Raw genomic sequence first — 22993 nt, 5'->3', positions numbered from 1 at the left:
AAAGGATTGGACTAAGGCACTCATTAAATCTGTTTGAGTTTTAGCGCACACTTCATATTAGTTGAGTTTAAGTAAATTATTGTCAGTCTGAAGGTTTTTCATCACCACCTTACATTAATTAGAAATTAGAAACTAGAAATAATCACATTAGGTGATTGTTTTTGTTGCTCTCGAAGTGCATTAGATAACTTTGTTAGATAGTTGCATGTTTCAAGTGTGTGTTCAAGTAGTTTACTACAGTAGCTCCCCCTAATCGCTATCAGTAACCAACCAACCAACCAACCAACCAACCAACCATTCAGAAATTAAAAATAAACTTGGCTCACACTAAAAAAAATCTTCCATTTTCTTTTGCAAGAGGCTTATATGGATCACGACAGCTTAGACTTTGTCCTCTCATGTTGTATTTATGGCAGGGTAACAGGCTGTGCAAGGCTAGAGAGGTAGGTCATCAGATTAAGGCTTCTATAAGATGCCTTATTAAAACACAATAAACGTTTTAATAGGGCATCTGCTGTTTTTGCACTTTTGGTCTTTCGGCTGCTCCCGGCAAGGGCTTGCCACAGTGGACTATCAGACTGTCTGTCTACTTAATGCTTCATTGTCTCGTATCCCATTCTTTCGATTTTTTGACTTGTATTGTCTTTTTTTTAAAGTGTTTTTAGACTCAGGTCATGATGCACTTTTTTCAGGTCATGATGCACTGAAGTTTTAATTGACTTAATAGTTCTTTTTTTTTTTTAAATAACCAAATTTCATACCCTTACTCTGCATAACAATGCATTCCAAGGCTGAGACTCATATGAAGCTTCTGCAGTCCCACTGAGTTGAATCGAGTGAGTATCTTAACTGCAGGTCGTTTAATACAAATGTACCTTTTTTCCTTGAAAAGTCAGATGGAAAATGAAAAACAGTGTTTAATCAGCTAAATGATTAGAGGTGGCTGCAGTAGTTGTAGTAGCAATTTAAAATAGCCTTAATTAGGACGATTTCCAGTATTTTACCATCTTCAATAGCAGTTTTAGTCCAGCAGAGAGCAGTCCAACAGTTGCATTTCCAGCATAGATGTTACAGAGATGATAGGATGCACACGGGTCAGTCCCTGCATTAGTGCTGCAATGTTCCATATATAGAGCCACTTTTTTTTTTATCCTAGCATGTATGTATTGATTACTGATTTTATTTTATTTTTTTCACATCTATCACTAAAATTAATTGGTGAAATTGTGTCTTACTGCACTGAAGTTTATATGAACAGAGAATAAAATCATACCATCAGGTCCAACTGGAACTACAGCAGGATGTTCTGTCTCCCTGTCACCACTTGTCTCACCATCACCCCCTGCTTCGGTCCCTTGCTCTGACTCAGCTGCACCCTTCATTCATTTTTACTTCTTTCTTTTCACTCATTTGCTCATTTTTTCCTCTGTGTTCGTCTCTCGCTCTCTCCTGGTTTCTCCTGCCTTTTTACTTCTCCTTCTGTATTTCCCTTCATATTTTCCTCTTGCCCAGACTTTCGTCTTTCCTGGCTGAAAAAATGGCCAATACTTTAAACCATATTTTTACTGACTTTCTTTTTTTTTTATTTACTACTGTGACTGACAGAAGGGAAGAAATGAAAGGATTTTGTGATTATATTTCATTATTTCACATTTCATTAAAATGCACCATGGGAAAAGGCAATAAAACATTACATCAATATAGATTTAACACAGAGTGATTGTGGTGACTCTGTGTGTGTGTGTGTGTGTGTGTGTGATGAGAGGGAAGAGAGAGAGAGAGAGAGAGAGAGCAAAAAATGCAAAGTCATCCAGTGCTGGAGTTTCATACTCCTCCTCCAACTCCAAAAGGTCCACCACAGCCAGGGCCCTCAAGGTTTGTGTGGCTTTGAGAGCTCTATCATTATGTCCTTGAGATGAAGTACATCGTGTGAACAGACTTATGTGCTTATCTGTAGAACCAGATTTGGATTTTGGTAGCAAGAGGATGTCAATGAAACATCCATATCTAAAACTGCACACACACACATGCCTTGTCTCATTGTCACATTGACTCTCACTTCACACACACCTTAAAACAACTTCTTGCTTGCTTGCCATTGACTCCGAGTTTGTTTATCAAGCAACAGAATTTACCACCAAAATTACTTGGTGACAAAAGGATGGGCATGCATGGGTGATCAGGTCCGAGTTCAGCACTTGAGGGGATACAGAGCACATTCCTGAAAGATTTACTTCAGCTCACCTCAACCTAAATTCTGTTCAGGCTGTGAGGAAGAACTGGTAGGGCGACGTGCATCACTGCTACAGTCTTCAACAAACGGTGAGGAAAATTCTGTTTGTAGTAAAAATAAAATGGACTGGGTCAATAGAGTTTTGGAACCTTGTAGTTCTTCTTTTAACCAACGTTTGAGAAAACCTGGCATCAAATTGACAAATTTAGTGTAAATGAGAAGCACGTCATAAGTCCCTGATAATGCAAAAATATCATCTAATAAAATGGGGTCAAATGCAAGCAAGAAAGAACTAGACATTGAAAATTGATTTCCATCAATGTTGTTTACATGAGAACTAATTTGGGAAATTAATCTGTGTCACAGCTTAATTTGTGGGTAAAGGAATATGGATTTGCAGAAAAAGGTGGTTTTAATTTAAGATACTTTAGAAACAGAAAACAACGCAAGCAAGGACAGGTCAAACTCACGATCTCTCCAGTGTGTTAAGACAGATCCTGACATGGATGGCTGCGCACACCCTACTGTTCCTGACCACCCTCATAATGCAGCTCTGCAGCACACGCAGCAACAGCAGCCCTGACCTCACCTGTGGCATCATATACCAGAGCACAAACCAGCCAGACGGTCCCATCAGACGATGGCATCTCAGAGGGAAAGGTCTCTGCTCCAGTCCAAACTGACAGCAGGGGACATGTACAGTAATAATGGTGCCCTTGGATGAACTGGCAGGGTCACATGAAAAAATCCAATCCTAGAGACCTGGAGCTGGCCAACAAACAGCAGTCAGACCCAAGATATACTGAAGGACATAAGTTTAGTGTTTTAAACTGCTCGTATTTTAGGCGAACTTTGCATGAACTGAGGAGTTCTGCTTATGTCTAACCTGGAAACTGACTAATCAACATAATCAGGGGTACAGCCATGGCCAAAAGTTTTGAGAATGACAAAAATATAATTTCTTTTCTCAAAGTCTGCTGCTTCAGTGCTTTTAGATCTTTTTGTCAGATGTTACTATGGTATACTGAGTTATAGTTACAAGCATTTCATAAATGTCTAGGGCTTTTACTGACAATTAAATTATGTTTATGCAAAGAGGGAATATTTGCAATGTTGATCCTTCTTTTTTTAGACCTCTGCAATTCACTTATTCTGACTGATTGCAGCCCGTTCTCATATAGTTAATGCTTGAAGTTTTTCAGAATTTGTGGGTTTGTCCACCTGCCTCTTAGGGATTGAACACAAGTTCTCAATGGGATTAAGATCTGGGACCGGAGGTCTTTTCTGGTCATAGACCCAAAATTTTAATGTTTTGTTCCCTGACCCACTTAGTTATTACTTTTGCTTTATGGCATGGTGCTCCATCATGCTGGAAAATGTTTTGTTCATCACCAAACTGTTCTTGGATGGTTGGGAGAAGTTGCTCTCAGAAGATGTTACTGTACCATTGTTTATTCATGGCTGCCTTCTTAGGCTAACTTTTGAGTGAGTCCACTCTCTTGGCAACCCCACACATGAATGGTCTGAGGATGGTTTGCTGTTGGCATGACACAGGACTGATGGTATTAGATGGTAGTAGGTGTTACTATGGAATGCTGAAGTATACCATAGTACCATCTGACAAAAAGTTCTACAAACACTGTAAAAATGAATATTTGTGTCATTCTCAAAACTTTTGGCCACTGTTGTATGTGACATGGATCACAACATTGACTGTAAAACTTCCAGAAGCACAAAGAGAGGAAGAGGATGCTGTACAGGACAAGAGTGCGACAGGGGAGAAGGAGGATGAAATCCCAATGATTCTTCAACTGTGGAAAAGAGGAACATAGGGTGAAAGCAGTTCATATAAATCAGAGGAGAATACGGTAGAGGAAGAAGCAGGGGGAAAAGACTGGACTGAGGTGATGCAGCCTGAAGGGCAGGGTGAGTCAAAAATATTTCTACGTCCTACTTTTTTACTCCTCTAGCTCTGATTGCAATGAAGAAAAGCTTGCTGTCCTTTAAAATGATTGACGTGATTGATAATGGACTTACTTAGTCTATTATCTTAGTCATATATATTTCAGTGAAAAAGTCTGAGGCACCTAATTTTTGATACATACGCTTTTTTTGCTTGTTTTTATAATATTGGTATTTGGTACAAAACATTTCTGATGTCTGATTTCACTATAAAATTATTTACAGAAAAGTATTTGAATGCAAGAAAAGAAATTATATTATGTAAGCAACCACTTTTTAGACAAAAAAAAGAAAAAAAAAAGTCGGTTTTGTATGCAAAAAATGTCCTCAGCAGAACTGTGTGAGAAAAGCTTAGTAGCTAATTTCCATATAAAACTGCGCAAAGTGTACCTAAGACTAAAGGGTCTTTAAAGCGTTGTCACACCTAATACAGACAGCCTTTGTTTTGATCTATGCCATTTATTTGCATGTGCCTAAGACTTTTGCACCGCTGTGTGTGCTGTGTTTATACACTACCATTCAAAAAGTTCTATACAAGTTTGGATTTATTTTCTAAATTCTAGAACAATACTGGATTTTTTAAATCCGTGAAATAAAACATATGGCATTAGGTAATTAACAGCAACATCAGTTCATATTAAGATATGGAGGGCAGCTGTTCTTGAATAGTTCTTGCATGAACTGTACTGTCAAGTGCATTTGCAAAACCCATCAAGCACCATGATGAAACTGGCTCTCATGAAGACCATCCTAGGAAAGTAAGACCAAACCCTACCTCTGCCGCAGAGGAGAAGTTACCAGCGTTTAGAGTTACCACCCTCAGAAATCACTCATTAACAAACAACACGTCGGATTAGGGCCGTTATGAAGACTTTACAGAGCAGATACACCTCATTATCAAATATTGCATACAGTGGTGTGAAAAACTATTTGCCCCCTTCCTGATTTCTTATTCTTTTGCATGTTTGTCACACTTAAATGTTTCGGCTCATCAAAAACGTTAACTATTAGTCAAAGATAACATAATTGAACACAAAATGCATTTTTTAAATGAAGGTTTACGTTATTAAGGGAGAAAAAAAACCTCCAAATCTACATGGCCCTGTGTGAAAAAGTGATTGCCCCCTTGTTAAAAAATAACTTGTGGTAATAAACTGTGATTTATCACACCTGAGTTCAATTTCTGTAGTCACCCCCAGGCCTGATTACTGCAACACCTGTTTCAATCAAGAAATCACTTAAATAGGAGCTACCTGACACAGAGAAGTAGACCAAAAGCACCTCAAAAGCTAGACATCATTCCAAGATCCAAAGAAATTCAGGAACAAATGAGAACAAAAGTAATTGAGATCTATCATTCTGGTAAAGGTTATAAAGCCATTTCTAAAGCTTTGGGACTCCAGCAAACCACAGTGAGAGCCATTATCCACAAATGGCAAAAACATGGAACAGTGGTGAACCTTCCCAGGAGTGGCCGGCCGACCAAAATTACCCCAAGAGCGCAGAGACAACTCATCCGAGAGGCCACAAAAGACCCCAGGACAACATCTAAAGAACTGCAGGCCTCACTTGCCTCAATTAAGGTCAGTGTTCACGACTCCACCATAAGAAAGAGACTGGGCAAAAACAGCCTGCATGGCAGATTTCCAAGGCGCAAACCACTTTTAAGCAAAAAGAACATTAAGGCTCGTCTCAATTTTGCTAAAAAACATCTCAATGATTGCCAAGACTTTGGGGAAAATACCTTGTGGACCAACGAGACAAAAGTTTAACTTTTTGGAAGGTGCGTGTCCCGTTACATCTGGCGTAAAAGTAACACAGCATTTTAGAAAAAGAACATCATACCAACAGTAAAATATGGTGGTGGTAGTGTGATGGTCTGGGGTTGTTTTGCTGCTTCAGGACCTGGAAGGCTTGCTGTGATCGATGGAACCATGAATTCTACTGTCTACCAAAAAATCCTGAAGGAGAATGTCCGGCCATCTGTTCGTCAACTCAAGCTGAAGCGATCTTGGGTGCTGCAGCAGGACAATGACCCAAAACACACCAGCAAATCCACCTCCGAATGGTTGAAGAAAAACAAAATGAAGACTTTGAAGTGGCCTAGTCAAAGTCCTGACCTGAATCCTATTGAGATGTTGTGGCATGACCTTAAAAAGGCGGTTCATGCTAGAAAACCCTCAAATAAAGCTGAATTACAACAATTCTGCAAAGATGAGTGAGCCAAAATTCCTCCAGAGCGCTGTAAAAGACTCGTTGCAAGTTATTGCAAACGCTTGATTGCAGTTATTGCTGCTAAGGGTGGCCCAACCAGTTATTAGGTTCAGGGGGCAATTACTTTTTCATACAGGGCCATGTAGGTTTGGATTTGTTTTCTCACTAAATAATAAAAACCATCATTTAAAAACTGCATTTTGTGTTTACTTGTGTTATCTTTGACTAATAGTTAAATCTGTTTGATGATCAGAAACATTTTGTGTGACAAACATGCAAAAGAATAAGAAATCAGGAGGGGGCAAATAGTTTTTCACACCAATGTATTTTGGAGGCCCTTCAGTATTGTTTACAATGTAGAAGGTAATAAAAATGCAGTTAGAAGGATACAGTAGATCATTAAAGCATGTTGACCCTGTAACCCTCTGACAATGAGTGGCGGTTTCCTGAACTCTGTGGGTGCTTCAGGCCAGAAGGTTACAGACAACGTCACACAGCTTTTAAAGTGTCTGACTTTCTTCAAGTGTGCATTTAAATTTTCATTTTGGCTAACAGCCAGTACATCTGCTGGGCCGAGATTTGATGTGTAAATTAGGTATAAAATTAGGTATAAGTATGCAAATTAAGCCCTGACAGTGTGCCTAAAGATTTCATTCTCATGATGGTATGTTTTGTGTCTTGTGGATAAAACAAGAGGAACCTGACAGACCTTTTCCATTGTTGGAGACAATGCTATTGATACAGACTCTTCGGTGGAGGCCGCTAATGTTTGTTTTAAAAGATTTTTTGTCTTTGATGTTCCCACCTGGGAGTTACTCCTGCCTACTTTAGATCAGATTGATGGACACGAGTACTCATCTGTTTTTTTACACCACATTTAATCAAAAATATTTTTAAAAAAGTTTTATCATATTTGTTTTTAATGTCATTTCAAAGCTAATGAAATAGTAATAGTTAAATAAGTAATAGTTAAAATATTAAAATGGGCAATGTTTGATGTCATGTGGGCGTTATAAGATTTCTATTGAAAACTTGTATTTAAAAATATTGAAACATTATATTAAATGCAAAAATAATGCAATTGAAATATAATTTACAGGGGCCTCTTGTTTTTATTGTTGTACAGAGTGCTAATGTTACATTTATTTTATATTTAACAAATGGTCACCTAGGGATTATATGGTTTTGTCTGACATTTTTGTAAAAAGATTTTGAGTTATTCACACTTTCTTATTCTGTAATCTATTTACATTATGTAAAGTTGTGTACATTTTTGGGTCTTTTTTGAAAAAAAAAAATCAAATGGAATGTGTCAACCCAGAAAGAGTGATAATTTTACCCACTGGTTGGGTCAAATAAAACAACCCAACACTTTAACATTTAACCCAGCTAGAGTGTCAATTTAACCCACTGGTTGAGTCAGATGAACGACCCAGAATTCCGGGTTAAACCCAGCACTTGGGTCAAAACAACCCAGCGCATGTTCTGTCCAATAGTGACCCAGCGACTGGGTTATGGTTGGGTTGTTTTTTAACCCAGCAGGTTTTAGAGTGTACTAGGGGTCAGGAACGCGTGGCTCTTTCATCACTCTTCTGCGGGTCCCTGTGGCTTTGGAAAATAATGAGTACTTAATTTAAATAAATTTTTCTAATTTCAGTTTATTAGTTTTTTCAAATGTTATTCTAAATTTGAAGATTCTGGTGATCTTTTAACATACACATAATTTATCAATTTCTTGTCGTTCGAAATATGCGTCACAATCGCTGATGTGATGCGATTTATTGAGCTTTTTGAGCCCCGGTTTTTTTTCAGGTTGACAGCTGGCTGTACACTCCAGTACATGTGATAAAAGGATGACAATTTATAAATACGAGTAGGACTAAAATAGACATTGAGAATTTTATTTAAAAGTAACTTTCAACCCAGTATCGGAGTTCAAAATGTTTTTGTTGCATGCAGAAATAAAATTTCGTTTTCCCGGTAGCAGTTTATTGATTTCATAAATCACTTGTAAACTAGTAACACACTAGTTTAAAGTTTACCAAACCAAAGCCCTACCTGTACATGAGAACTAGAATTTGGGTAAAAACCATCTTTAAGTCTGTTTAAATTTCTGTTTAACAGACCCCAAATATAGGGATAAGGACCAAACCCCCACTAATGGTATCCCCAGGCATGTGTGAGGATGAAACTTTCTGTTAATATGCAAACCTGTCCTCTGCTCTGTCTCAGATTCTTAAACAGGTAAATCAGGTAGATCTACAGCCTGGAGACAGGACCAAAGGTGAAGGATTTCAGAAGGAAGAAGAACTAAAAAGCAAGAAGATGGCAAGGCCCATTCCAGGAGCTTCTAACAACACGAACAACAGTGAAGGCCACAGATGTGGATTTACACCAGTCACTGCAAGAGGGCACCAGTCCCTAAGGACGTGGCAGCTGGACAGGCCAGTGTCACCAACAACAGCAAGAAAGGGTTGAGGTTTGTGATGTGGTGGTGCCTCTGTGAAGTGGTTGTAGAGCAGAGTAGTGTGAAAGGTACATAATTGCTCTCGAGGTACAGTTATCAGTCAAGAAAGGTTAAACTTCACCACAGGCTAAAACAACTTCTGCTGTCCAGTGATGGAATAGATTTTTTTTTCATGGGCAAAATTCACCGTGAAGTTATTCGCCATTGTGTATTCGCAGAGCATTTAAAGTTCCAGGTCCAATGATAATGCTGTGAGTAAATACAATATATAGTTATAAAAGGTTGATTTCATTAATTAGGGGGAAAAAAGCTATCGAACCTACCTGCCTGTACCAAAAAAGTCCCCCCCAAAAATTAAGGTTTTGGAGTTGCCTATTCAAAGTCTGGAATTAAATCAGACTGAGATGCTGTGCCATGACCTTAAACAGGCTGTTCATGCTCAATAACCTTCCAATGTAGCTGAATTAAACCAATTCCGCAACGAAGAGTGGGACAAAATTTCTCCACAGCAATGTAAAAAGACTCATTGGCAGTTATCGCAAACGCTTGATTGCAGTTGTTAGGTTTCGGAGCAATTACTTAGGCACATAGGGCCAGGTTGATTGTTCAGCTTTTTTTCACATAAATAGTTTTCTTGTTTATACTGTATTAGTGCTGAGTGCATGAGGTTTTTCACTAATACTATTCACAGTACAGTATGTGATAATGGATGTTCCATGAACTAGCAACCTTTTTAATATTAGCTCACGGAAAATATGATTTTATTGTATTATAATGTTATTGGTCACCATACTTCTGTACGGTCACCATACTTCTGTATGTTATAGTCTAACATACTCCATTTAGGACTTAGACAGACCTGTGAGTCTATAAGGTTCTTTATGTGGCTACTGGTTAGAGAGTTCTATCACCCCATCCTTGAGAAGAAAAATATTGTGCGCAGTTACGTGCTTATCTTAAGACCCAAGTACGGACGGATGTAGAAGGATTTAGGATTTCGACGAAACATCCGTATCTAAAACTGTGCACACACATACACACACATATATAGCATGCACTTTTTGTCCTTTCTTCCTATAAATATTGGTGTAAATGTAATCAAGTTGTTCAAGGTGTTGCTCTTCCTTGACGCACACCTTGTGTCTGTGTTGAATGAATTTATAATCTCTGGATAGTAAATAAAACTACTTCTTTCTTGCTTGCCATTGACTCCTTGTTTGGTTATTGATCAACTGAATTTTCTGTGAGAAGTTTGAACCTTTTCGTGACATGGCCTTGCTAACAGAGGTGTAGTGGCCATGATGCCACAGACAGATACTCATTGGGAGAAAAAAATATATTCATATTATTTTTCAGAGAAATTATAAGCATGAAGATTAGAAAGACCTCTTTATGGGTGTTTGCAGTTGTATTATGTGCACATTGGTCTATTTAATCAGGTGTTTTTACAATTGTGTCTGTTGTACAGTTGTGAAGCTTGGGAAAAGCATGAGCAGATTTTAATGGCCCCTTTATATTCTAATAATTATCTTTGTTATGGTTTAAAACTATTTGTATCTTTAATAGTTCACACTGAAATTTAAATTTTTAACTGTGTATCTTTTATGCACATGATAGTTTCTTTCATTAATCACCAAGGGAGAGGGAATTACATGATTTGCTGTGCAGCTAACTAATTATTCTACCTCCTGATGTTTAAATTAATGTTAAAATGTTTATGGAAGACATTATGTAGCCTGTATAAAAAAATGAATTAATAACACTATAATTAAAAGGCAAAACTGATCTTGGTTCATGACACAGAGGTTGAGAATTAGAGTTTTAATAGCTGGGTATCCACTTACTGTACCTTATCAGAAATAACACCACATTAAAGGTAAGAAACTTTGAATATAAACGAATATTAAACTATACTGACTTTAATGCGGCCCAAGTGACATTGACTAAAAATAAAAATACAAATAATTTCATCTGACCAGCAGAACTGGCAAGAGCAAAACATTTTAGAGGCTTACAAATTGCACTTGCTATTTGTAAACTGCCCTGTTGTTCCACTTTCCTGCTAGCTTGAGGTCCCAGTCCACACCTAATGTCTACAGTTCTCCTGCTTACAGTTGGGCGTGTTCATCCGAACTAGACTGACAAATCACCATAAAATTACAATGTTTAACACAGTAAACACAATTGGCTTTTAAGAAAAATGTTCACTGCTCACTGAACATGTGTCCTTTGGTTCGCAATACTTATTTTTTTTATTTTATTTTTAGCTCTTTTTCTCAGTATGTTTTAAGATATTATTAGACTGCATGCAGTTATACGCATTAGACATTTATATGGTTATGCTAGATAATAATTGAGACAAAGCCTTGATGTGCATAAAAAACATTTTTATTCATTAGGATCCTGCAAACTCCTGCTATGGAGAACCTGGGGGAAAAAAACTAAACAAAATAAACTCTGCAAAGCACCAAAACACAAAAGACTGACCAAATATTTAGGCAACAAGGAGAACCCCCATCACGAAAAGGAAGTCTGATATCTTGAGACAGGTGATGTGTTCAACACACCATCCAAAATTTAAACAACAGTAAACCGTTAGCTAACAAAGATATCTCCTATGTAGAGGAGATCAAACGTAACACACAGACATAACTTCTTATATAGAGGAGATCAGACGTAACACACAGACATAACGTCTTATATAGAGGAGATCAGACGTAACACACAGACATAACGTCTTATATAGAGGAGATCAGACGTAACACACACAAGATATCTTGTATACGTAGAGGTGTTATGCCCCAGTCTAGGCCTGCAGCACTGTACTCTGAAGGGCCTAAGTAGGCTTCTGGGTCTCCTGGTTACCCAATCATCAGGTAGATGGCAAGATCAACAAGGGTAGAGCAGCCAACCGATTGCAGGAAGCAACGGATTGTAGAGACTGATTGCAAAAACCAACCGATTGCAATGGACGGAACCTGAAATATTAAGGGAGACACACTATCCCACCACAAGCAGAGACAGAAACAAAGCACAAAATACAAATCTTAACTCAGTATTGTAACAGAGAAGACACAGACATAACACATAGACTGCAAAATAATATAGCGGAGATTAGATGAATTCACTGAACTGGATTAGTCCTAAAGCTGTAGTGCTTTAAAAACAGTGAACTGGAAGCAGGGCCATAATTTTCTTTTTGGTTCACCTTAAAAATATTTAAGTGTTTTAGAGTGCACTTACAGCACTTTGGCCATTTTCGACACAGATTGGTTACAAGAATCCAACTTTGTCTATGCTTGGTAAGGTGACCAGATCTCTGAAATAGTGCCAATCCTAGAGCACGAAAGTGGGACTTAAAGCCAGCTCAGTTCATTTCTCATCAGTGAGAAAAAAATATATTGTATTGGTTAGAACGCAAGCACTGAGCGCATTATCTGATGTGAACACATTAACACTCAGTGCACCCACTTTTGTTTTGAAAGCAAAGGTATGCATGGTATTTTAAATGCAAGGGTTCTGTGTGAATTTCAAAACTGTACTACTGTAGGCAGAATCATTTTAATCCATTTCTGAGAGAGTGAAGTTTAGTTTAATGCATGTCCACCTGCTTGCTGGAAGCACACTAAAGGTAAAAAGGTACAGAACTGACTTAAACAGTAAAGACAAACATTATCACCTAATTCTCACCATACAGTCAGGTGGAAGCCAATAACGTGTCAGGAGTCTTGGGGTGGCATCTGGAGTGACCATTCAGAATTTGGAGTGGGGCACTGACCACCTGCACCTTTCGTTTAAAACCACACATGCTGATGACAGGATCAGAGGCACCCAAGACTCACCCATGACCGTGGTTACCAAAGGCCAGCCCATCCAGCCTCATCCTACAGAAAAGCCAATGCAGCAGAAATGCTGGCCACAATAAAAAGACACCAGAACACCTACTGTACCATGGCCCACCACAGAGGCCCAGCAGGAAAAGAGCCAAACGTTACTGACCTGGCCTCCAGACTTAATCTGAACGAGCACCCATGTGATGCACCGGTCCAACAAGTCTGATCCATGGAGGAGCCACCACAAAACCAAAAGGATATTCTGCCAATGTCCTTTTGCCAGACACTACAGCACACCCACAGAAATCTTGTCTAAGGAGCAAGGCTGTAGGGAAGCAGATAGTGAGGACAATTTAGTCTCTGTTCCCTTTGTTTTTGACTTTTAAACCACATGCTGCATTCCCAATGGACCCATGGACCCATCAAGCAAACTCACTACATGATAGATCAATTGTGACAAAACTGTGGGAGATGAACATATATTGTTTAACAAAATCACTTAATCACATTATCTTCTTCTTTTCTGGACTTCATTTAGCACTTCTTCCAACTTTAACCTCAAAGAAATAGTAATAGTATGGGGGTATAGAAAAGAATCACTCCTCTTTAACATTTTATTGCTCTACAGCCTGAAATGAAGACAGACACAGTTTTTGGTTTATCCAGCTGTATACTCAGTGTAACTTTTAAAATCCAGAATATAAAAATATAAAACCAACAAATTTCAGCAACTGCTAAAGCCTTTGTATCCATCTCCTCACTTGTGCCTATGCACAACTTCATCCCGGAGATCTTTTGACAGTTCCTTGCCATTCATAGTTGATTGTTTGCTTCAGTTGCACTACAATAGATTGAAATCCTACAGCTTTTCATCTTGAGCTAATCAAAATAACCACAGCTGGCCACAAGTAAAAGTTAAATGGCGTCGTGTGCCTGTGTGAAGGTGATTAGCTTTATCTGATTCAATTTACAGGTCATTTTTAGAAACGGGGGTGATCCTTTTCCAAATCAGTGATTCTGTGTTTTTTTTTTTCATGTTACTGTTTACTTGGATGTTAAAAGTTATACTCAGTACATACAACTGGATAAAACAAAAAACAAGGTTTGCCTTCATTGCAGTCAGCAAAGCAACAAATTCAAAAGAAGGTTTAAACATTACATGTGCAATTTGCTATGGATTTGACTTGAGGATACAGCAGAGTTGCATTATACATTCATACGCTCTCCTGTTCCTGAAAATGGCAACAAGTCTGGTAAGTAACACATTACATGGATATACCTACCAACTGAATGTAATAATAATAAAAAACAGTGGCCGTTGAGGCGTGTACAGGCTGGTTGGACTGGGTGGAGAAAAGTGTCAGGTGTGTTGTGCGATAAAAGAGTATCAGCGAGAATGAAAGGAAAGGTGTACAGGACAGTGGTGAGACCAGCGATGCTCTACGGCTTAGAGACAGAGGAAGAAACGACAGGAGGCAGAGCTAGAGGTAGCAGAGCTGAAGATGTTGAGGTTCTCCTTGGGAGTGACAAGGATGGATAGGATTAAGAATGAGTTCATCAGAGGGAAAACCCATGTTAGATGTTTTGGAGATAAAGTCAGAGAGGCCAGATTGAGGTGGTTCGGACATGTTCAGAGGAGAGATGGTGAATATATTAGTAGAAGGATGCTGAGGATGTAACTGACAGGCAGGAGGTCTAGAGGAAGACCAAAGAGGAGATTTATGGATGCAGTGAGAGAGGACATGAAGTTAGTTGGTGTGAGAGAAGAGGATGCAGAGGATAGGGTTAGATGGAGGCAAATGATTCGCTGTGGCGACCCCTGAAAGGGAACAGCCGAAAGACAAAGAAGAAGAGAATAGTGCTTTCAAGATATTTAAGAGGGAGATTGCATAACATAACGCATGCGATTTCAAGAGGGACCTGGAGCCCAATAAGGGTACTCGAGGCACAAGTCAGGGAACACACTGAATGGGTCCAACCCATTGCAGCAAATTAATCATAATTTATTTTTATTAGGTTAATAAAACTTGGATTGTTCCTTGGACAGTTCAAACCACATTTACCCCATGAAGTTAAGATGGTTCAGCACTATCCTTCAAGGTTTAAATAATGTGTTGGGCATTTCTTAACCCAATTGCAATAATTTAATCTCCAATAATCTGCAATAATATCTCCTTAGTTCTTTTCCTTGCTTAATGAAGGCCAATAATTTGCCTCTCAATAATTCTCCTCCCAGCGGAGACGCGATAAAACCGAAACATTCAGTTTAACACAGGAGTTTTCGAAATGACTGCCAGCTTTAATGATTATAAAAGACACATTCTTACCCAATTTGTGTAATTTCATTCTCAATTTAACGAAGAGGCTTTGTTTTTTCATTAAAATTTTGGCTTCACCTACATGCTTGGGTGCAAAAGTGTCAAAATAGATTTTTAAATGGCATAATAGTAATTTGTGTGTGTGTGTGTGTGTGTGTGTGTGTGTGTGTGTGTGTGTGAGAGAGAGAGAAAGAGAGAGAGAGAGAGAGAGAGAGAGAGACTGGTGAATAGTTATACAAAACTACAATATTATTATATTAAATTAGTCATTACTAATGTTTATGTGGATTTTTATTGTACTCCTATAATCCTCCCCAGATGAAAGCCATGGAAAAGATTAAATGATAGTTTTGACAGTTGCATGTTTAAATGCATGTGTTTTGTTTTGATGGATTCAAGTTGAATTAGTTAAGCTTATATTTTGTTAATTAAACGGTTTCTAAAGATTTGACATATTTCACAATCATTTCGTATGGTTAATTATACTATACTATATGTACTATATTCCAGTGTATTACAACAAATGATTCAAAATGTGAAATTATGAGAAGTAATTTACAGTGGTAAAATAAAAAAATGGAAATGAGCGCAGAGATTTAAGAGAACAGGAGAAGTCGCTAATCTAATTTATTCAGCATGACTGAACTAAGTCAGTGAGAAAAAATATTCCTCAGTTTCATTATTTGGCTGGGCACCGTGAGTGTAATATAATCACCACCATAATCACTATTATCTAGTACATCATATACTAATTTGTAGCAGGAGCTTAAGTTACGCCTTTTTTGTCAGACATACATAACTGCACAGAAAGAAATCACTAAGCAATAGCTGGCATTTCTATAGTCTCATGTAAACTGATTTTTAAATGTTAATTCACGTTCCAGTTACTGTTTATTCTAAATGCATAATGTAGGTTATAGAGGGTAAGCAGTTTAAGCATGTCAAGTTTAACAACTTTATATATATTATTATTTATATATTATATATTTTTTTCGTCTTATTGAGTTGTCTTATTTTTTTCCCTCTCTTTCTAGGTTGCTGTTTATTGGTTTATTGATATTCTTTCCAGTGAAGGCACAATGTCTCATTCTTGTGAGTACATTCAGACTGTATTTGTTTGTAATTGTCACTTGTACTGAATTGGAAGTATTCTTATTCTTGCGCATATGAGTTAATAAAAATCCAAGCTGTGCTTTTAAACATTTCTGCAGGCTTTTTATATGTAAACACTTCTATCTGGAAAATCTATTTAATCTATGCCTTCAGCTTGTGACATTATACAACCTGCTGTTTCTGTCACAAAAAAATAAGAGTATGGAGGCGGCACTGGTCGGCACTGTCGCCCTGCACCTCCAGGGTCCGGGTTCGATTCCCGCCTTGGGTCTGTGTACATGGAGTTTTCATGTTCTTCCTGTGCTTGGCCAAATGACGTGCAAGTTAGGAGGCTAACTGGCGTTCTCAAATCTCCCATGGGGGTTCTTCAGTCCCCCATGATCCTGTATACCAGATAAAATGGCATAGATGATGAGTGAGTGTTTAGTCAGAAGAATTATGTTACATACTTATAACTATTTACCACTGTTTTCCAGTATCTGTTGTGATTGTACTGTTCATCGCCTTGAGTGCCAGTGGACATGAAGATGACCTGATTTCAAAATGTCTTCAAGATGATGACTATAATGAACTTATTAAGATAGTCAAAGAAGGTCTTCCTCTGCCACAGAACCCTCACCGTGTGGCCATCATTGGTGCAGGGATAGCTGGACTGACTGCAGCTAAGTTACTAGAGGATGCTGGACATGAGGTAAGTATATGGACCTTAATCTACACAACACAATCATGTATTGTCCTAAGACAGACTATTGCAAGATGATGTACCATAGATGAAGTTTATTTTTCAGCGAATTGTAGAAATTATGCAGGTGCACGCACAATTTTATTTATAAACATCTTGCAAATTAAATAAAAGATATAAATAAAGGAATCAAACATAAACAGAACTGCGGCACAGGATAAGACACAATACTAGCATTACCCAAGCTAGCATTAACAAATACCAAATATTATCAAAGATGCTAGGTTCTCACAAGGGCAACAGTATAAAGCCATAGGTATGAATTAACCCAAGGCCAAAGATTGAAAAAGATCAGAAGCTAACTTGTGAATATAATCCAAAACAGGAGTCCAAACACAAAACTTACATATGAGTCTTTCAAGGAGACATGTGTGGCTAGTGCACATCTACGCTTCCTAATAAAGGTTCTGCGAACATTAAGTCAAATTCCCATTAATGGTTTTAAAGGAGAAATGTGAAATATGATGACAATGCACAGATATGCCAACGCAGAAACAAAGCTAGTGCTCTAAGTTCAAGAGTTCTAAGTACAATCAATTGCTCCACACAACAAGTGTTGCCCTTGATTAGCAGTTAGAGAGGGATTTGGGATTAAGCCTTGTGTTAGATGCTAGTTAGCTTTGTAAATCACGTTAGCTGTTAACAAAACAACATAGATGGTTCAAAGACATAGAAACGTATTAGAAGGAATTACTAAGGAGACAAAGTATTGTTAAAGATGAAATAATGTTATCAGATGTGTTTTCTTGTACAGTAGAAGGTGCATTTGTGTCTGGTTTTAAATGTGGGTTTTGGCAGGCATCTGCTCTCCACTCTTTCCAGTACTGTGAACCATAACGACCTACTTTTACTCATGCTGCCACCAACAGTCTAAATAACAACTGTTAAAACACCTGGGACATGGAGTGATTCATGTACAGTTGTTAAATGTCCCAGTGCTGTTATGCCCTATTATCACCACTAGTGGAATGCCTCTTGTCCAACCAGATTACTTAGTCGGAATTAACTGTCGTATAATTTGAATTAGTTACCAGGGTGCACATTTTTGCCTTTCTTTCCTGATCACGATCTTTTTGCTAGATACTTTTTTGTTCCCCTGCTCTGAAACACATAACCAGTTTAAGAATACCATTATTTAATAAGGAGACCTCAGTATATCATTTACATTTAAATGTACTACAAGATATGGTGAATTTGTGTTCACACGAATGTTAACCAAATCATGTTTTAATGGGTCATTAGGTCACAATCATAGAAGCAAGTGATCACATAGGTGGACGAATCAACACGTACAGGGATGAAATAGAGGGCTGGTATGCAGAATTTGGTGCCATGAGGATCCCAAGCTTCCACTGGTGAGTAACCATTGTTTTTTTCTATTGGATTGAAATCCTTGGGTGATGTTATTTGAGGTACAGTACTGTTGAATTTCTATCGGCTTGAACCAGGCTGGCCATTCTGCTCTGACCTCTGGCATCAACAAACCATTTTTAAACAGAGAACTGCACCTCACTGGATATTTTTTGTAATTACATTCTTTGTAAACCCTAGAGACGATTGTGTGTGAACATTTCAGTAGATCAGCAGTTTGGAAAATATTTAGACCAAGCCGTCTAGCAACAACAACCATGCCAAAGACACTTAAATCACCTTTCTTTCCCGTTCTGATGCATGGTTTGAATTTAAGCAGATTGTCTTGACCATGTCTACAAGGCTAAATGCATTGATAAATGCATGATCATGTGAATTTTAGATTTTGGATCTCATTTTCAGTCCAGTCCTTGTACCTGACCAACTTCAGAACACTAAAAATTTAAAAGTACTGCACTCACAAAATCTTTTTTTTTTTAAGTTAAAAAATCAAATTGAGATTTTATGCTACGTATCCAGCATCCAGGCTTTGGAAATTGACTAAGCATGACCTGCATTCCACCTGCCTAAGTTTGGCAAACTTGGGCTGTCCCAACCACTGAGCTACCAAGGCCCTCAATTTGATAACTGCAGTTTATTTTGCGTCATATTATTTATTTTTTCTTTTTTTTCAGGATTCTCAGAAATTTCACATCAAAGCTGGGTCTGCAACTCAACGAATTCAATGAAGTAGACAATAATACTTACTATTATGTCAATGGTGTCCGTCATAAAACTTTTGAAGTGAATGAGAATCCTGATTTGCTGAACTACCCCTTAAGAGAGGAGGAGAAAGGAAAATCAGCCCATCAACTTTTTAATAAATCCTTGTGGAAGGTCAGTAAGAGGAAGTACACATTTAACGTGATTCTGTTCCATTGGCATGGTTGTAAAACTTTTTACCCTTTTTAAACTGTTTTCTAGATAAGAGAGGATCTGAAATCAATTGGCTGCAATGCAACTAAAAAGAAGTACGATTCATACACTCTTAAGGTGATGAACCTATTACTACTTGAATTATTTTAACTTAAGTTAATAATGAATCAGTTTGTTTATAATTAGACTTGTGTTTTAATCATACAGGAGTATTTATTAAAGGAGGCAAACCTGAGTGCTGGAGCCTTGCGCATGATTGGAGACATCCTTAATATGAACACCTTCTACATTTCTCTTACGGAAAGTCTCTATCTGCAGTGTAATGTAAATGATGACACAACGTAAGTAGACTTTAAGAATCACAAGTAAACGAATCACTTATCTGTGTGTGTGTGTGTGTATATATATATATATATATTAATCCTTTATGGTCGCGGGGGCGCCTGGAGCCTATCCTAGGGTGTAAATCTGTTGCAGGACACATACACACACTCATTCACACACTACAGCAACGTGGGAACATCAATCAGCCTAATCTGCATGTCTTTAAACTGTGGGAGGAAACTGGAGTACCCAAAGGAAACCCGCAAAGCACGGGGAGAACATGCAAACTCTATGCACAAAGAGGGGAGAATCGAACCTGGTGGCAATCAAACCCAGACCATGGAGGTGCAAGTTGACATTGCGTACCACTAAGCCACTGTGCCACCTTAAATCATAATCTGATGAAAATTTTTTTTTGGGTGGAACTGTTATGTGTTCCACTGTTAACCGTTATATAAACGGTTATATAAAAGCATTATCACCGAAAGTTCAAGGAGTTTCTTTTTTCGGTCAGAGTTGCTGTTATAGATAATTATAAAACTAATTAACACCTTGTGACCACACGGTGGTGTAGTGGTTAGCACTGTCGCCTTGCACCACCAGGGTCCGGGTTCTATTCCTGGCCAGGCTTGATTCCCGTCTCTGTGTGCATGGAGCTTGCATGTTCTCCCCGTGCTTGGTCGGTTTCCTCCCACAGTCCAAAGATATGCAGGTTAGGCTAATTAGCGTTCCCAAATTGCTTGTAGTGTGTGTATATCTGTGCCCTGCAATGGATTGGCACCCTGTCCAGGGTGTACCCTGCCTCATGCCCTAAGTCTCCTGGGATAGGCTCCAGGTCCCCGCGACCCTGATGACAAAGCAGAGTGAGAATGAGTGACCAAAGTGACTTCACAGTGGCTTAAAAACAAACCCTTTATGTTCTTTTCCAGATATTCTGAGATCTCAGGTGGCTTTCATAACTTACCGAAAAGGCTTTATGAAATCCTTAATGTGAAGATCCTCCTCAGCTCAAAAGTTAAAGGCATCAGTCGGACAGAAAGTGATGTCAGAGTGTTTTATAAACAACACAAGGCACCCTTCTTGACCCAGAACAGATTTGACTACGCCTTGGTGACGGCTACAGCCAAAGCCACTCTCTTCATCAAATTTCAACCTCCCTTAAGTTCCTTGAAGAATCAGGCCCTGCGCTCAGTGCACTATGCGAGTGCCACCAAGGTTGTGCTGAGGTTCAGCCACAGGTTCTGGGAAGACGAAAGCATTTATGGTGGAAGAAGCATTACAGATTTGCCCTCACGCTTCATCTACTACCCCAGCCATAGCTTCCCTGGGAAAGGAGGAGTCATATTGGCCTCCTACACTGTCTTGGATGACTCCACACTCTTCCAAGGAATGTCTGATGATCAGCTAAAGTTAGAGGTGCTGAATGACTTGATTAAGATCCATGGAAGGCACATCCAGGATCTCTACATTGGAGGTGTTGTGAAGAAATGGGGGTTGGATCCATACAGTCTTGGAGCCTTTGCTTTGTTTACCCCCTACCAACAAACTCAGTATATTGATGGTCTGTCCAAAAATGAGGGCAGGATTTTTTTTGCTGGGGAACATACGGATATGCCACATGGCTGGATTGAGACTTCTATGAGATCTGCCATCAAAGCGGCAAGAAACATAAACAATGCTGTATAAAAGATAAATTGACAAAACAAATGCAGAAACAAATACAGTGTACCAAAGAAACAGTCTTCATTTTCATATAAAACTGCTGTTGAACCATTCGATATGACAATCCAGAATGATTTAAAGTTTTGCCGGTGATTTGCCCTCTTGACTGCAAGGATGCTGCATCAGTGAGCAAATGACATAGACATTTTAGATTAGTAATATTAAGATATCTCAGAATTAAAGATCATGTAAGACAATAAGAAAAGGAAGGGTATAAAGCTTGACAAAGAATGTCATAACTCAGCCATAGTCTGCCTCAAACTCCATAACCCACAACACATCACAGTCTACTACAATAGTAACCACTCATGTTTGGATATTTGACCCATTTCTGTTTTCAGTTTTTTGGATTTTGCCTTTATCTGTGATACTCTGCTCATTGACCAACCCTGTGCCTGTCCATCTTCATAAGCCTGTCTTACATCTTGTATGTATATGCGCTAATCTTTATTCTCATCTGTCTAAACTTCTTCTATTTCTGACAAGAGATCAAAAGCATTAGGTTTACAATATAGTGTAAGATTTGGCTGTCAGAAACTATTCAGGTTTCAGGAGGGATATACAGTAAACAAGTGTAAAAGAAATGTTAAAAAATGGTTATGATTTCTATTGTTCACTGCATTATACCATACTTTTCACCTCTGAACTGTTCGGTTTGTTTAACTGAATTTCATTTTACAGTTAATAACATGCAGTAATTGGTCCATTTCTTGCAAGAGGCTCATGGGCAGGTTGAGAACGCTGGGAAATGAGGCTCATTGGGAAGCTTGTTATAATAGATCTGGTTTAAATGATTAAAAATGGACAAACAAACAAACTGTTAAATCTTCATCAGAATTTTTTTTTTTTAATTACAAACAAAATGATCATCATCAACTCGAACAATGCCAATTCCCTGAAATGGACATGAGGGGTTGGGGGACAGAGGACAGATGGGGTGCGGTGTTTATGATTTTTCATAAAATGTTTTTTGGTCTTCACTCATGGGAAATTTGACCAAATGTTTTGTCCCAGTTTGTCATATATTATTTTCTCATTATGTAGAATATGTACAGTTTATGAGCTTTTTGTGCTTGTTAGATATTTGTGAACATTGTATATATCATGTATGTGTTATTATAAATAAAAAAGTTCATATTTTTTGCTATTTATTTACAATAATTTCTTTGTAAATAACTACAGCCATGAATAAAAGCTTTGAGAATGACACAAAAACGAAATCTGCTGCTTCAATGTTTTTAAATCTTACTATGATATACTGAAGTATAATTACAAGCATTTTATAAGTGTCAAAGGCTTTTATTAACGATTACATTGTTTATGCAAAAAAACTAAACAAAACAATATTTGCAGTATGGACCCTTCTTTGTCAACCAACTTCTGGGCCACATCCTGACTGATCGCAGCCTATCCTTGCATAATAAATGCTTGGAGTTTCTCAGAATTTGAGGGGTTTTTATTTGTCCACCCGCCTCTTAAGGAATGATCACAAGTTCCTAATGGGATTAAGGTCTGGGGATTTTCTTGGCCATGTACACAAAATTTCGAAGTTTCTTTCCCCAAGCCACTTTTGCCTTATGGCAAAGGCATGGAAAGGCATTGTTCATCACTAAACTGTTCTCAGACAGTATGTAGAAGTTGCTCTCACAGTATGTTTTCATACCATGCTTTATACATGGCTGTGTTAGTGAGTAAGCCCACTCCCTTGGCTGAGAGGCAAACCCACACATTAATAAACATCCTCAACAAAAGATGACAATGTATTTATATTCACATCAA

The 22993-nt window shown here is 38.2% G+C and overlaps 1 protein-coding gene across 1 annotated transcript; it reads left to right on the top strand.

The window, feature by feature from the left end:
- The first annotated feature begins 8790 nt into the window (after positions 1–8790).
- LOC128532807 (L-amino-acid oxidase-like) lies at positions 8791–21178 on the top strand. Its single transcript, XM_053506912.1, has 7 exons — positions 8791–8944; positions 16575–16831; positions 18125–18237; positions 18928–19129; positions 19217–19285; positions 19376–19509; positions 20422–21178. Exons 1-7 carry the CDS (start codon positions 8791–8793, stop codon positions 21176–21178), a joined length of 1686 nt encoding a protein of 561 aa, XP_053362887.1.
- Positions 21179–22993: the final 1815 nt, after the last annotated feature.

The sequence above is a fragment of the Clarias gariepinus genome, chromosome 11, assembly GCF_024256425.1.
Source record: "Clarias gariepinus isolate MV-2021 ecotype Netherlands chromosome 11, CGAR_prim_01v2, whole genome shotgun sequence".
Taxonomy (NCBI): Eukaryota; Metazoa; Chordata; class Actinopteri; order Siluriformes; family Clariidae; genus Clarias; species Clarias gariepinus.
Note: the sequence above shows the minus strand (reverse complement) of the source record. Positions and strands in the feature narration are given on the sequence as shown.

Coding starts and splice junctions, on each gene's coding strand:
- LOC128532807 (XM_053506912.1), top strand. CDS start 8,791: ATGTGGATTTACACCAGTCACTGCAAGAGGGCACCAGTCCCTAAGGAC. Junction 19,130..19,216: donor TTAATAAATCCTTGTGGAAG/GTCAGTAAGAGG, acceptor ACTGTTTTCTAG/ATAAGAGAGGATCTGAAATC. Junction 19,286..19,375: donor ACGATTCATACACTCTTAAG/GTGATGAACCTA, acceptor TTAATCATACAG/GAGTATTTATTAAAGGAGGC.